Here is a 15000-nt window from a genome sequence, read left to right as displayed (position 1 = left end):
TCATGTAGCCTCAAATGTAACAAAAGGCAACCATTAGCTTCACAATCATCTTTTCTTCTTCCTCATCAGTGTCCACACCCTCCCACCCAGCTGCTTTCATTGTGCCAATCCCTGCGTAAATGGTATTACCTGCCTGAGGATTCTCAGAGTTTGGGCAGTTTTAGGGGGCCTAAGGATCATGGGTTCCCGTGTGGTTTCCCATGTGGCGGGTCTTGCATATGAAACCTTAAAAATCGAGGTCCTGTGTGTTGTCCACATTAAAGGCTCAGTGACAATAAGTGCCGCAAAACATGAAGAATTGAGAATAGAGCCCAGGTGTCCCGATTCCCATTCCCTCTCTAATTTAAATGGAGTATCCAGATGCCCTGTTCGTCACACGTTTTCTGTAGCCTTCCGTTTCATCCTCTTCTGCTTCTTTGGGAGTCCATAGCAGTGTTTGTTCAGGTACACGGCTCCTTCTCAAAATTGCTGCCTTTAGTTGCTTCAGCATGCTGTCTGCTGAATTCTACCCAATCCTTTGTCATTATGGGACTATGTTTGCTCCTACTCCATTGAGCCCAGGAATTCTGGAAAGATCAGAGTTATGTCTCTGCTTTTAGGGCCTCATTAAAAGCCCACTGAACTCGATGGGAGAGTTTAGTTGGATCAGGCCCTTTAACACAGGGATTGTGTTCTGGAGAGACCTCCTTTGGAAGAATTTTTCCCTAGATAGTAAGTCACAACCTTTGCTCCAGTTCGTAGTTGGTCTTATATGGAAAGCTCCAGACTGGTCCCGGTAACATTGAGGACTGGCCATTTCTCAGCCTTGAAAGTCCTGAGAAGTCTTCAGTGGAGATAGCTCAGCCGTCTGCAGTGCAGCCTAGGGCGGGGAGTTCAGGAAAGTCAGTCAAAGTTCATCATTTCTGACAAGGCGCGTTCTTGTTGGCTGTGACGGACCGGGCACAGCAGTGGCTCCTTCCTCAGCACCAGCTGGCATCTGATGGAATTAGGTTTCAAGGCGGGGGAGCTTTCCCCCTTTTAAGGATCAGGTTACGTAGAACTTGTCAGAATTAACAACTGTCCAGTGAAAGATTATGCTCCAGAGCTGGAGAGAGCCAGAGGGGTTTGCACGTCAGGCAGTGACTCTTCTGAGTCAGACCAAACGCCGAGCAAATTCAGGAGGGGAAGAATTTAAAGCCGAGAAGATGGTGAAAGGAGACTTCATTTCCAGGAGGCAATTTTGTGTCTGAAGAATGAGCAGAAATACCCCAGTGCTTTGAGCTGTCGGACAGGGGATGCCAGGAATCCCAGCACCCTTGGAGTATCCTTTGCCTATTGCTTGTAGCTTGGAATGAGATGGGAGCAGAGAGGAAGCCAGCTGGCTTAGACTGAAACATGTTCAATGTTGGATGGACCCGCTAGCACAGAGGAGCCTCGTTAATTCACCCTAACCGTTGGCAAACCGAAAGTGGATTGTGTGTTTTATGAAGTAAGGTGTCAGCTAGCGAGTGTGATTTAAATATATGTATATTTTCAGGATGCTGAATCCTATGATGTTGCATTGCTGATTGAGTCTGACAAATGTGGTTTAATGTTAAGGGCCAGATCCTCACTAGAGCTATTACACCACCTAAGGATCTGGCCCTCAGTTATTTATAGTGTAACAATAAATGTTCTTTTGTTAAGGAATGGGGCCCAGTTGTTTCCCGGTGTAATTCCTTAGAAGCCAGTGGAGTTACTCCATGGTTGAATTTGGGCCGTGAAGTCATAGAACCATGAGAACTCACTGCTGCGCTCCTAGCTGTTAAATCTGTACTCAGCAGTGGGATGAGACCACTGCTTTTGTAAGGAGAACGATCAGGCTGGTGGGTTAGCAAAGAACAAAGTAGCAAGGGTTCATTGTAGTGATTTGCCTGTGTTTTAGGAGTAAACCATAGCAGCAACTGGATAGGTTGACACAGCCTGGGACACTAATAGCTGAACAGATTGTCAAAGCACATTTTAAAATTGTAAAGAAAATAGAAAGTCAGTCTCCCTCTTGGTCGCATCAGAGTTTGCTTGGTGATGATAGTGAAATCAGCACTGAGCGCCCACCTTCAGTATTTTTGCTAGGAGAAAGGATGGTTGTAGGTATAGGATCCAGGCCAATGTAGGAAGAAGCCTAACGTTAAGCTCTTATGCCTATATTTTGCACTAAATAAGCACCCTGTGTTTCAGCAGGGCAAAGCATGCACAAATTGCACTGAAGTCAATAGGAGCCGAGGTGCTCAGCACCTTGTAACCATCAATAATAATAGCACTGTGGATCGCAAAGCACTTTACAAAGGTTCAGTAGCATTGTCCCCACTGATGGCGAAACTGAGGCACGGAGAAGGGAAATGACTTGTCCAAGGTCACCTAGCAGGCCAGAGGCTGAACTGGGAATAGAGCTCAGGTCTCCTGAGGCCCAGTCTTGTGCTCTATCCCCTAGGCAACACTGCCTCCCAAATCTGACCTAATTCACATAGGTACCTATGGACTTGGCTTCTAACTGTGGCTTAGGCTTCATGTGGGATTTTGGGTCAGTGTGCCTCAATTTTCCCATCTGTAAAATGGGGATAACTGTTTGTGAGGCTTAATTCCTTACCCAAGTAGGCGGTGCTCAAGGGAGGCAAAGGGTAAGTCACCCCAGGACCTTCGGAAAATGTTAGTGGTTTAAAAGTCACAGAGAAAGGGGCTAAGAGTCAAACCATTCTTGAGAAAAGAAAACAGTGTGAAATGATGTAATCTGGCCCCTGCCTCATGTCCCCTCCCAGCCCCGGACTCATGTCCCCACCCCCTTAGCTGGAGAATGTAAATTGATTGCAGCAGCAGTGTTAGCCAGACCTGGGGAATTCCTGCTACATGCCTTTCTTGTGATTTCATAACAGCTGCAGATCTCAGGGATATTTTATGCTGAGGTTCGTAGAACAAATCCACCCCAGCAATACCTCCCAGATATTTAATAATAATGAACAGGACCAGCTCCAGGCACCAGCTTGGCAAGCAGGTGCTTGGGGCGGCTACTCCGGAGAGGGGCGGCACGTCCAGCTGTTCGGCGGCAATTCGGCGGACGGTCCCTCACTCCTGCTCGGAGTGAAGGACCTTCCGCCGAATTGCCGCCGCAGATCGCGATTGCTTGGGGCGGCCAAAACCCTGGAGCCGGCCCTGATAATGAATAATACCAATGTTGCAGGGAAATCAAAGCAAGCAGGGCAAGTGAATGCATTATAGATACAACATCCTCAGCATGGATTGTTCTTTGGATGTGCTCTTTGAGTGCTTCCTCCACCCTGGGAAAGGAGAGATCAGTTCATTGTGTCTGCTTGTTTCATAATTCTTTTCTGAAGTTACCAGTGCCTGTTCTCCCCTCAGTTCAAGAGTGCAGCGTCCATTAATTTGAATGGAGTGTACAGAGACAGATCTAGCCATTTATGAGCGGGAGCGCAGTCTAGTGAGTAGAGCAGGAGATGGGCAGGCCACACCACTGGGTTTTATTCCCTTTAGAAGGGAAATGTGGTAGAGCAGGGGCTGGAAGACAGGATGCCGCCATTTTTATTCCAGGGTCTGTCACTGGCTCCCTTGTGACCCTGGATAAGTCAGATAGGGATGCATATTGTCAAGAATGGTTTATAATTTCTGGGTGCCCAACTTGAAACAACTTGGGCTTGATTTTCAGAGGCATTGAGGGCCTGCCAGTCCAGTGGAAGTCAATGGGAGCTGTAGGCCATTTCTTAAAATGAGGCCCAACGTTGTTTTAAGTAGGGCATCAAGAAAATTGAGGCATCAGAAGCCACGTGTAACCTAGACTTTCTACACCTCCATTTCCCCATCTGTAAACTGATAAGCTCCTCCTGGGGTATTGTGGAACTTCATTCATTCATGCTGGTAAGGTGCTTTGAGATCTTTGGATGAAAGGTGCTAGAAGAGGTCAAAATTAATTCACAAGAAGAGGCTAGATCCTGCTCCTAGATATTCTCATTTAATTAATTCTGAAGGGGATGTAGCTACAGAACCAACGCACCATGTAGCGAAGAGACTTGGTGTTGCAAAGCTTCGTTTGACCTATGGCTGTTGTTTGCTGTTCCAGTTAATGCTACAAGAGACTATGCAGATTCCTTTGAAGAGTGCAATCGATATAGATTTGCATCGTATGCCCACTGTACAGATAGCAGTATACACCAACTCACGTAGAAGGTGACCCTCCCGCAGCTGACTTGGCAAGATATTTGGTGGTGGACAACAGTACATTCAGAAACTCCCCGGGCCACGTTGTTCTCTCCTCTACATCTGTTGCAATCCAGTTCAGCCAGTGAGGTTTTGTGGCTGAGAGCAGAATTTGGCTCTCAGCACCCAAGGCAGAATGAACAAACCAGGGTATTCCTGTACAGCGACTAGGTCGCCATTAGACTCCTCACCCCCGTTACATTCACAGCCTGTGTCTGTCCAGTTTCGTCCTACTTCGTGGCCCTGTCTACACTAGGAAAATGTATCACAAATCCTCCTCTGTTGCGGACGCCAACTCGTCTCCGGTGCTATTAGCAGCACTGGGAGTTCTGGAGTAGCTGGGCTTTGGGCTGCCATGTCATTTAACACTACTCAGAGCAGGCCTAATTGCCCTGATGCTTTAAACACCACCAGCCCTAAGGCTGCCAATGTTTTCTCTGGTGGAGCTGACCAAATAGTAACAACTGGGGGAAATTTTCCATGCATTCCCCTAGTGTCAGCAGGGCCTTAAATAGCATCACCCTGAGGCCCACCCAGGAAGTAGCAAATCCCACACTTAAGGGATCATCTTTGACTCATCTCTGCAAAAATGTAGTCCCAGTTTACCACAGCTGACCCATCTGGCTGAGTCAAGTATAAGCCGACCCCTCATACCCACCCTCTCCATTTGAGCACTTATTTCTCAGTCAGTCAAATCCTGAGGCCTTTATTGGGGCAAACCTTCCCTCAGAGTCAATGGGAGTTTGCCCAAATACAAAGGATGAAGTCAATCCTGCCGAGATTTGAAGCTGTGAATTTTTTCCCATTTTTTTAAAAGGGGAATGATAACACTTCATTATTACTAGTGTCCCTGGACACCAACCAAGATTGGGAGTCCATTGTGCCAGGGGCTGCACCTACATGTAGTAGGAGAGCTTGTAATTTAAATGGACATCATGTGGGAGAAGTGAAGCATTTATCTCCATTTTACATATGGGGAACTGAGGCACAGGGTAGATTAAGTGACTTGCCCAAAGTCACACAGGGAGGCTGTGGCAGAGGAGGGAATTGACCACCCATAGCTCGCTTTTTAGCCCATTTCCTTAGCCACAAGACCATCCTTCCTCTAAGACTGCTTGGCTCGATTAATCGCTCTTTGTAAAAGACCATACAAGAGAGAACTCTTACTTTGCTGCTGGTAGATATCTATTACTGCTAGCTCCGTGTGGTGGAAGGGTTATCCCATATCATCTCTGGTAGCTGTACTGTTAAATATCACTAGATTTTTTTGTTTATTTCTTAAGCTGCGTCTCGCGGGAAAAGGGCAACCTGATCAAACAAGCTTGACAGTGATATTTTGTTCTCAGAACGCAGTTGGAAAAGCTAATGTGAGAGGGATGGAGCGTTCCCTCCGGCACCCAGCCTCCGGGTTCCCTCTGTTCTCACTGGCACCTGCCTGTGCTAGTTGTTCTTGGCTGCTGATACAGAAGCTTCAGTTCCCCACAGAGCGGCCTCTGCACACATAGCTCTCTTTTATTGTAGATATACCTAGTCCCCCGCCACCGCTCACCCTTCTAATCCTTAACTTCAGCCATGACAGAGGGAGAAGAATTTGCCAGCACAAGGATCACCGGCCAGACGCTTTGCAGAAGCCACTGGAGCGTCCTCATGCCGGAAATGCACCCTTCCGACTCCTGTCCTGGGAAAAGGATATTGCTATTAAACTCCCTAGTGGGAGTCTTTGTAAGTACATTCCTCTCCTTCCTACTTCTGTGCTTGGACAAGGAAAAGATTTCCAGGGTTGAGGACCAACCTGGAACCTGTGCGTGTTAAGTAGGCTGCTAAGGGGCTGGCTCTCAGGTCTGTAAGGAGCCCAGCTGCAGCGTTTTAAAGCCCAGGCTGGGAGATGATTTGTAATGCTTTGAGCACTAGGGCTGACAGGTCTATAGAGGGCTGGGGTGAGTGAGGAATAGGAGTGGGTCAACTTGCAGATCTCTGCATATATCAGTATTGTGGCCTTAGTGAACCCATACGTTTAAGGACACAGCTTTCTCTCCTTTATGGGGGGAGTATTTGGCTTTTACCCTGCTGCAGAGCTTTGCCATGGTTTGACTTTTTAAATGGCGTGCATTGATTTTGAAGCTGCTCTGATCTCATCGAGTACCTCAGGTGTTTCCGCTAGGCCCTGCCACAGCATTTGGCAGCTTGGAGGACAGGCTTCTGGCAGTGTGGCTGAGTGCTCTTGAAAGTGCTGGGTGCGTATGGCTTGTATTGCTAGGTGACCCTTTGCTTATTGTGGATGCTTGGGGCCAGGGTTCAAAAGAGCTCAGGTCAGATTGTCCAGAGCTCAGCGCCCAGTGTGCACCACGCTTCTGAAAATCCAGCCACTTCTTTAGGTGCCTAAATGAGATCTGAACTCTTTGGAAAAATCTGCCTCATATTAGCAGGGCCTGAAATACATATGTAGCTCTTGCAGTGGTTTATGTCTGCTAGCAAGAGGCCAGGGCTAAAGATGAGGGGGAGCGTACCAGCAAGGCCAACAGCCAACACCCTAGTGAAAAAAATCCACTTTCCCCACCCTACCTCCTGGGATCCCCACCAAGGCGCTGTCCCTGTGGGGCCAAGTAAGAACCAACTCGATAAGGCCTTTTGGGATGGCAGTGTGACACTGGTTAGAGCAGAGGCTGGCTACTCAGTTCTAGTCCTAGCCCTGATGTTGGTGCGCTAGGTGAGCTCTGTGCCACCTGAGGGTAGTAATTCTTACCCACATCATAGGGTGGTCATGAGGCTAAGTGAATGGATGTGTGAAAAGTGCAGTCAGTCCCCTTGATGGCAGACACCGCAAAACATTGGCACTAGTGTGTCCTCTAAGTCCTGCTAACCCTGGAGGAGTTAAAACGTTAAGAGGAAACATTTGTGCACGTTCCATCCTATCAGGCCAGGAGGCCCACTAACCTCCTTTGTGCTGGGGATGTCAAAACAGGTGATCTCCTGTGACTAGACCTGCCCCTGAACTTGAACATATAAAGCTGCTTTCCAGGTTCCCTCAGACGCAGGCTAAGTGTAGGATGTGATCCTGAGCTCTGGGGCTTCTATCAGTGTTGCTCGAACATCCTGAGGGAAGGTCTGTGCAGCTCAGTCTTTCCTAAACTGACCCAGAAGAGCCTGGCAGGTGACATGAGATTTGCATGTGTTCTGTGGGACTGGCTCGCAGGCTAAGGAGGCTCTCAATAGCATCAGAATTAACAGCGGGGCCATGAACGGAGAATCTCAGCTCTGAATTGCGGTTGTAATCACCATCCCGTAAAAGCAGGGATGAGTGCATCCCCTACTGGCTGTCGTGTATTTGCTCCAGTGAGTGAGAGCAGAATCGAATCCAGGGTTTCCCCAGAAAGCTTAAAAAAGAAGGGGAAGTTCAGCATGGGGCAAGGAGGGGATATTCAGTGCATGTTTCCAGTGCTGGGGGATTTTTCCTGGCCTGCTGGGAATTGGATATGGTGGGGGGGATTTGGGTAAGCTCTTCTTTTCTATCAGGAGCGGCAAACCCAACAGTGGAATTAAAAATCAAAAAGTTTAAAGACTCTGTTAACCTGGGCTTTTGAATTACTGAGGTGCTGGAATTCCAGCAGGGGGTTTCCAGTCCGTGTCAAGCAGGTTAACAACTGTGCTCTCTATCACTCAATAAGCTGCGTACCCAGGGACATATGTACACTGCTACCTTGATATAATGCGACCCGATATAACACGAATTTGGATATAATGCGGTAAAGCAGTGCTCCGGGTGGGCAGGGCTGCGCACTCCAGTAGACCAAAGCAAGTTCAATATAACATGGTTTCACCTATAACGCGGTAAGATTTTTTTCGCTTCCGAGGACAGCGTTATATCGAGGTAGAGGTGTATTTGGATACCTGTGAGTTTTGCTTTTCATGTGTGATATAGCCAAACCTCACCTACTTTTGTCGTTTGAAAACCAGATCTGAATTTTGCATCTCTACCCCTTCTCTTATTTTTATGAGCTCTACTGATTCACATGGTTTATTTTGTCAGCCTTTTCCCTGCTTTTAAGCCACACACCAGAAAAGGAGAGGATTGAACTGTCTTTTAAAAACATGTCATGATGGAGCTGGAAAACCCAGTGTAACTAGCCGGCAGAATTCCCCCCGTGCTGGGGAAATCCCTGTGTGGCACAGAGCTGGCATAGCTAGCCCCTGCATCAGCCACCTCCTGGCCCCCGCTTCCCAGACTGGGGCATGGTTAGAGGAAAGAGGGCAGGGCCAGAGTGACAGCTTCAGTCTAGAGGTCCCCAGCTGGAATGTTTTGTGTCACTGTCACTGGGTCTGAGATTCTTTACTCACATCAGTTCCTGGTGCCAGCATGGGTCATTTTCCTCAGAGCAAGGTTTGGCCATGGAACCTGGCAGGGAATGTCGCCTAGTTGTTAGAGCAGTTTATGGTGTTTCAAGGCTACAGGATTTTGTTTCCCTCTCTGCCACAGGCCCAGTGTGGGCAAGTCATTTCACCTCTCTGTGCGTCAGTTTCATCAGAGGGGTGTGAGTCTTAATGATCACGTGCTTTGAGATCCTGAGATGAAAGGCGCTGTGAGCATACCGTATTACATGAACTGCCGTTAACCATCTTAGTGGTTAACGGCACTCTACTTTTGACAAGCAGACACAAATCACATGTGCATAGGGATGAGTTCTTCCCTGGTTTACACCCTTGCCCAACTTTGTGAGATAGCAGGAGTGGTACTGAGGGATAAATATGGACCCAAGTGTTCTGATCTGCCAGTAAAGTGGTGACCTCGGACTACTGGGGGTATTGCTGAGGTCAGATTCTCTTTTATACAGAGAGCAGGTTGGAGATGTTATTTTTTTGTGACTTTGTTTCCCTCTTTCTGTGAGCAGTTTGGATCCCACCTTCTTTGCAGGGCCACCTTTTGCAAGGATTAACTATCTAAGGATGCTTCACTCCCTTTCAAGATATGCAGAGTAGGCTGTTGAGGACCTGATGCCCCCAGAAGGTCAGAGCTGCACGCGGGCACTTATAAGGAACGGTTCTGCCAGTTGGAGACTGGCCAGTTGCAGTCAGTTTATGGTCTCTATGCAGCCTGACAACAGGCCTGCTGCTTTTGTGGCTAGTTCCTCCTTTCACACTGTTTAGCTTATCTGCAAATTGCAGGCATTCCTTCTATTAAATAATGCAGGCGGCCAGTGCATGGACCTGTCGCCAGACCTGCCAGTGGGTGTATGCTTCTTAAAAGGGAAATGTTCCCTCTTAGTTTGTAAGAGGGCAGCCTCCATCTGGGGTGCCGTTCAGTGGCAGCTGTGACAGAAAGACAACTTGACAAAGGGTCCCCTGTTCTTTGCAGGCAACTGTCACTTCAGACCTGAGAAACTCATTACACCAAACACATGTCTTGCAGGATATTTATCCCAAAAGAATAACATGTAAGGTATCTACCGAAAGCTCATAACTTGTCAACATGGCCACGGCACCACATGAATGCCTGCCTCAGTTTCCCCTTTCTATAGCCCAGGCCAAGGAAAATTGCCTTTCTTAGCAAATTCAACCACTTTCGTACATGTAAAGTGCCACAGTCTGCAGATCCCTCATAGTAAAAACAGGTCCTCCCCAAGCCCTAAAGTGAAACAAGGTGACAATACAGCAGCTTTTCAATCCCATTCAAGGGTCACCATGCCAGGGTCACTCACCCGAGAGTCATTAGCCACTCTGACCCTTGTTCCAGGGCCCCACTCTCCCGACCATCTACCTGAGAGCTCCAAGACCCGCTTCTCGCCCACAAGTCTTCTCCTGTAGCCCCAAGTCAGGTCTCCCTCAAGAGGGCTCCCTGCAGTGTTTCACTCCCAAGGCCTCCTAGCCTGTGAGTTTTACCCCTGTTTCTGGGGACCTCCCTCCAGAGTCAACCCCTTGCTGCTACCTGGCTCTCACAGACCACCCTGGTTCTTCACATCTTCCTAAGGGCCCCTACATACGCCTTCCTGCAACTGGGCAGAGTTCCCCAGCTCTAGCCAGAGCTTCCACACATTTCCTCAGCACCCATCACCAGTAGCTCACAGTTATGGCTCTCCTGGTTTCCTGCAGCTCTTTTCCTTGAGTAACTCTGCTGCTCCTTCCATCTCTCCTCTGTTTTCAGACAGGTCACACGGTGCCTTTCCTGTCTCCTTCCCCTTCTCTGACCCACATACCTGGGAAGCAGCTAGTGAGTCACAGGAGTTCTGAACACCACTCCCTCTTAAAGGGGCCAGCCACTTTTTAACATGTGTGGGTTTTTTTTAATAGAATATAAGAGTTTCTGCTGTGCAGGGTTGGTGGTGGCAGGATTTGGGGAGCCCACAGTCCCAGCACATGGAGGCATGGGGATTTGGGGTCAGGGCATTTGTGGAGTGATAGATATGAGTCTCGAGTGCTGTCAGTACAGAGGATGGTTTTATGCTGCCTGCACTAGCAGGTAAAGTAGGTCAAGATCCATTTCGTAGTGTAGACGGGGCCAAAGGGAGCAGCGACAATGCTGGCTAGAACTTGGCCTAATGTCTTCCATTCTCTGGGTGATCAGAGATGGAATAACAACACACAGCACTGCTCAAAAGTGGGTCACAGTATCATTATCACCATTTCACAGAGGAGGAAACTGAGACACAAGAAGGAGAGTGATGTATCCAAGGGCACTCAACCAGCTGACCCTAAAGCTGGGAACAGAACCTAGATCTCCTAAGTGAGTCTGCTACTGTACCCACTGGACCACCTTGCCTTCTAGAGCACTGGGTTTTTTAACCCATTCTGGTGTAAACAGGGGAAGGTGTGTTTAATCTATAATAGGCAAGCCCCAGTGACAGCTAAATATTTTATTCTGCACTTTTCTTTCCATTTAGCCGATCCCCTCCTAAGTAACTCCCTTCCCCCCGAAAGTGTCACTAAAAGGCCATGTCTCGCCATAACATTGTTCAGCGTGCTTGTGTTTTATACCCTTTCCTGCGCCTCAGGGCTCTCTTGTCTGTTTAGATTGTAAGCAATTTGGGTCAGGAACTCTGTGTTTGTACAGCGCCTAGCAGAATGGGACCCCATTCTTGGTTGGCCCTTGGGCACTCGCAGAATAAACATGATTAATAATAAGTATTCAATAGAGTTGCCACCTTGGCTGCCATTTTCTGCCCCTGGGGCAGCAAGACAAAGATTCATGCTGAGCGGTTGCAGCATCATGATGTTATAGTGCAAATAAGCTGTGTAGGAATCTACTTGGCTTCCCCATTCAGCACATATCTGGGACAAGATCGGCTCATCGTTTTGGACCGTGCAATTAAATGCATTGAAAAGAACATCTTGGAAGCTGTTGTCTCTAGTAGCTTTTTTTTGGGGGGGCGGGGATTAATGGAGAACTGGAAATGAACCTTTGCCTTTGTAGCTTGCATGAGAAGAGTGTGTAAATGCTTCTGATATACTGTACTCCGTTGATCTGGATTGTTGGACAACCCAAAGCTTGGGCGCGTTTGGCTCTAGTGGTTTGGTTTCCCTCACTATAAAGAGCTGGGTTTAGGTTCCAAACTCCCTTAAAGTTTGGGGACGTTCAAACCTAAACCTAGATTTTCAAAAGTGGCTAGTGATTGTCAGTGCACCAACCTGGGACCCCTTAAAAGGGCCCAATTTTCACCGTTCTGAGCACCCGTCCTCTAAAGTTCCGGTGTCTCAAATTGGTCACCCAAAAATGGAGGCAGCCACAATCATTAGACACGTTTCCATGATGACATGGTGCATGGTGTTTACTTTGGGCCCCATCTCTAACTACAGTGAAGCTGGTCTCCTTCGGGACACATCTACATTTGGAGTGGGGCATGTGAATCCCAGCTCGAGGAGACACTTGTGCTACCTCTCGTGCATAGATAGACAGGGTGATTCACTAAGCGGGGAACACCCAAGCATCACAGCGTCTCACACTTTCTCTTATCTAAAAAAACAAAATCCAGCCTGAGAAAAACAAACCCAACAACAACAAAATGACTTATCAGAAAAATACCCCTACCCAGCCACTTGTGTCAGGATTAGTTAATAGCTTTGCTGCTCGGTGCATTGGGAAAGAACTGGGGCTCGCTTGCTGAAGAAATGCCAAAATGTTCACTCAGCAAAGCACAAACACAGCGATTGCAGAGACTGGCTCAGGTGCCCACAAGCTACGCCTGTCACAGGAGAATATGGCAATTTATAGAAACAAACACATTCCTCTTCCTAGATTGGTAGAGGCGTTTTCTCCCTCGTTTCATCCCTTATTTGGCTGCATCTTGTCCTCATTTACAATTTAAAAAAGAAATGAAATCAGACATCAGAAGAGTGAGATGGCTCTGGATCAGCTTTGGACCTCAGGTCTGCTGGAGCAAATCTGGAGGAAGTCCCATGAAATTCAGTGGAGTCACACCAGTGTCAGAGTGAGGGTATGTTTACACTGCCAGCTGCCAGCTCAAGGAGACGTGGTTGCGCTAGCTCAGTACAAGCTCGAGCGCCAAAAATAGAAGATAGCCATGGTGGCGCGAGCGCTGGGGTGGGCTAACCACCTTGAGGAAGTACCCGTTTGAGACCATAGGCACGTAATAGTAATACCTGCTGTGTTAAGTGCTCAGGTAGTACGGTAATAGGTGCAGTACAAGCACCTAGATACACAGGTAGTTAGTTAGATACTATGTCTCTCTAAGTGTCTAGCTAATATAATGTTTGGGATTTTAAACAGCATTGATAGAATAGATGTACTGATTCAGCAGTCCTTAGTCGGGCAAAACAGCCTGGCTCCAATCCTGCAGTCCCTACTCATTCAAAACTCCCAGGGAATTCAGTGGGAGCTTTGAGTGCATTGGAACGGTGGAACAGAGCCCTAGTTGTTCAGTTCTAACTGGAGTCAATCTAATTAGACTGACCTAGCTAAATCGCTCAGGGCTGTGAAAAATTTTGCATCCTGGGCGATATAGTTAGGTTGACCTAACCCCCTCCATAGGCACGGCGAGGTTGACAGAAGAATTCTGTTGACCTACCGGTAGCTACCGCCTCTCGAAGAGATGGATTAGCTACAGCCACGGAAAAACCCCTTCCGTCGACTCAGGAAGCACCTACACTATAGCACGGCAGTGTAGGAGCTGTGCTGCTGTAGCGGCTGTAGTTTAGACATACCCCTCGTTCCCTCCCTCTCTTCTAAACTTCGCTGGTAATTGGATGGGCATGTTCCCCCAGCCAGCATTGCTCAGCATGGCAGGGAGAGCTGTCGGCACCATGTATCAGGTTTGCACTGGCACATCACATTGCAGTTCAGCTTGTCTAAGACGAAGCAGCAGAAAAGCCCATGTGGACTAACCTTTGGGTTCCTGTATCCTTCGTGAGATGGAGGTAGGTCTTGGCAATTGTTGATCTTACAGTAATGTCGAGGGAAAGATCATTCTAAAACAGACATGGATTTGCAGGGGCAGTCAGTAGTTATATTTCTAATGCTCGTTGAAGAACTGAGAAAGGCTTCCATGAATAAATAAAATCAGCTGGCATGTTTGATTTCAGGGCATCTATGACTGTGTGGAAAGCTCTGATTTCAGCTCCCCAGATTAAATAAAAGAAATATTCTCAAGCTAGTGAACTGGAGGAGGAATCTGTTACTATCTAATTTGTTAACTTTTCTTCACAGTCCGCTCTTGTATGCTAGGCAGTGCTGCGGCATTAGCAATGATAGTCAGAGCACTCAGAGAGTAGAGGTGGGGGTCTGGGCATTTTGGGCTTTGTTCCTGGCCATGGAAGGAGAGTGTTTTACAGCAGTGAAGAACTGGGAGTCAGGAGTGGGTTCTGTTCTCTGCTCTGCAAGGTGAATGTGGCATAAATGGTTAGAGCAGTAGGGACTGCGGGTCAGGACTCCTGGGTTCTATTCTCTGTTCCACTCCTTTGCCTCAGTGCACCCATCTATGATACAGGGCTAATTATGACTTGCATCTGAAGAAGTGAGGTTCTTACCCACGAAAGCTTATGCTCCCAGTACTTCTGTTAGTCTCAAAGGTGCCACAGGACCCTCTAGGGCTAATTATAATGACCTAACTCACAAGACTGTTGCAAGTATCATTAATGTTTGTGAAGGGCTTTGAGATCCTCAGATGAGCAGCGCTATGGAAGAGTAATGTAGCATTGATTACAGGAAGAGCAGGCACCAGCAACAATAATTCTTGCGTTCTTTGGGATTGTTCCTTCAAGGGCAAAGAGCCTCAAAGGTTCCTCACTATACGCACAAGGACCCCATGGTGCCTTCACATTATATCATCGAAACCACTGGGTCCCTCAAGTGACACAATGCCCTGCTGTGTGACTGGATCAGAATGGTGACACTTTACAAGCCATTTTGCACAGGTGTCCATCACTAGAGAACCTGTGGAGCTTTCAGTTGATTGACCGTTTATTAAAACATCGGGCATTTTATAGACTACTCATAAATGCACGCTCAGTTCACAGTAGGACCCAAACCGTTGTACCAGAGAGGCCGCAGGGCAGGGCAGCACAGAATCCTGGGATTCGGGAAGTTCTCAGCTCTCAGGAGAGCTCGCTAAGGACCCAAAAGCAGCTGTGTACCCAAGCTCTGTCCTCCTAGCTTTCCTGCATCCAAACCGCAGTGACATCGTAACAGCGATAGTAAATCAACGTTTCATAACTGTGCCCCCGCTGTGGCCTTTAAGGTAATGTTTGCTCAGCTTATTAGATTGAGCTTTGTGCAGAACTTCGTTCTCCTGGTTCAAACTGTGTTTATAAGAATCGTTTTTCCTCCTGCAT

General features: G+C 47.8%; 1 protein-coding gene and 1 long non-coding RNA gene across 5 annotated transcripts in view; one reads left to right on the top strand and one right to left on the bottom strand.

The window, feature by feature from the left end:
• The window catches only part of LOC128837156 (uncharacterized), a 48616-nt gene that overhangs the window by 10814 nt on the left and 22802 nt on the right, over positions 1–15000 (bottom strand). Inside the window, exon 3 of one of the 2 annotated variants that reach the window (XR_008444905.1) lies at positions 13556–13638. The exons of the other annotated variant lie outside the window; for it this stretch is intronic. This is a non-coding gene — a long non-coding RNA (uncharacterized LOC128837156). The remainder of the gene's footprint in view (positions 1–13555; positions 13639–15000) is intronic. 2 annotated transcript variants of the gene reach the window in all.
• The window catches only part of TMCC2 (transmembrane and coiled-coil domain family 2), a 68320-nt gene that overhangs the window by 35050 nt on the left and 18270 nt on the right, over positions 1–15000 (top strand). Inside the window, exons 1-2 of one of the 3 annotated variants that reach the window (XM_054028083.1) lie at positions 1119–1300; positions 5804–5946. The exons of the other annotated variants lie outside the window; for them this stretch is intronic. Coding sequence (XP_053884058.1) covers positions 5872–5946 — 75 coding nt within the window. The 5' untranslated portion in view covers positions 1119–1300; positions 5804–5871. Of the gene's footprint in view, positions 1–1118; positions 1301–5803; positions 5947–15000 lie in introns of those variants that run through there. 3 annotated transcript variants of the gene reach the window in all.

The sequence above is a fragment of the Malaclemys terrapin genome, chromosome 4 (assembly GCF_027887155.1).
Source record: "Malaclemys terrapin pileata isolate rMalTer1 chromosome 4, rMalTer1.hap1, whole genome shotgun sequence".
In the NCBI taxonomy this organism is placed as follows: domain Eukaryota; kingdom Metazoa; phylum Chordata; order Testudines; family Emydidae; genus Malaclemys; species Malaclemys terrapin.
This window is presented reverse-complemented; position numbering and strand designations above follow the sequence as displayed.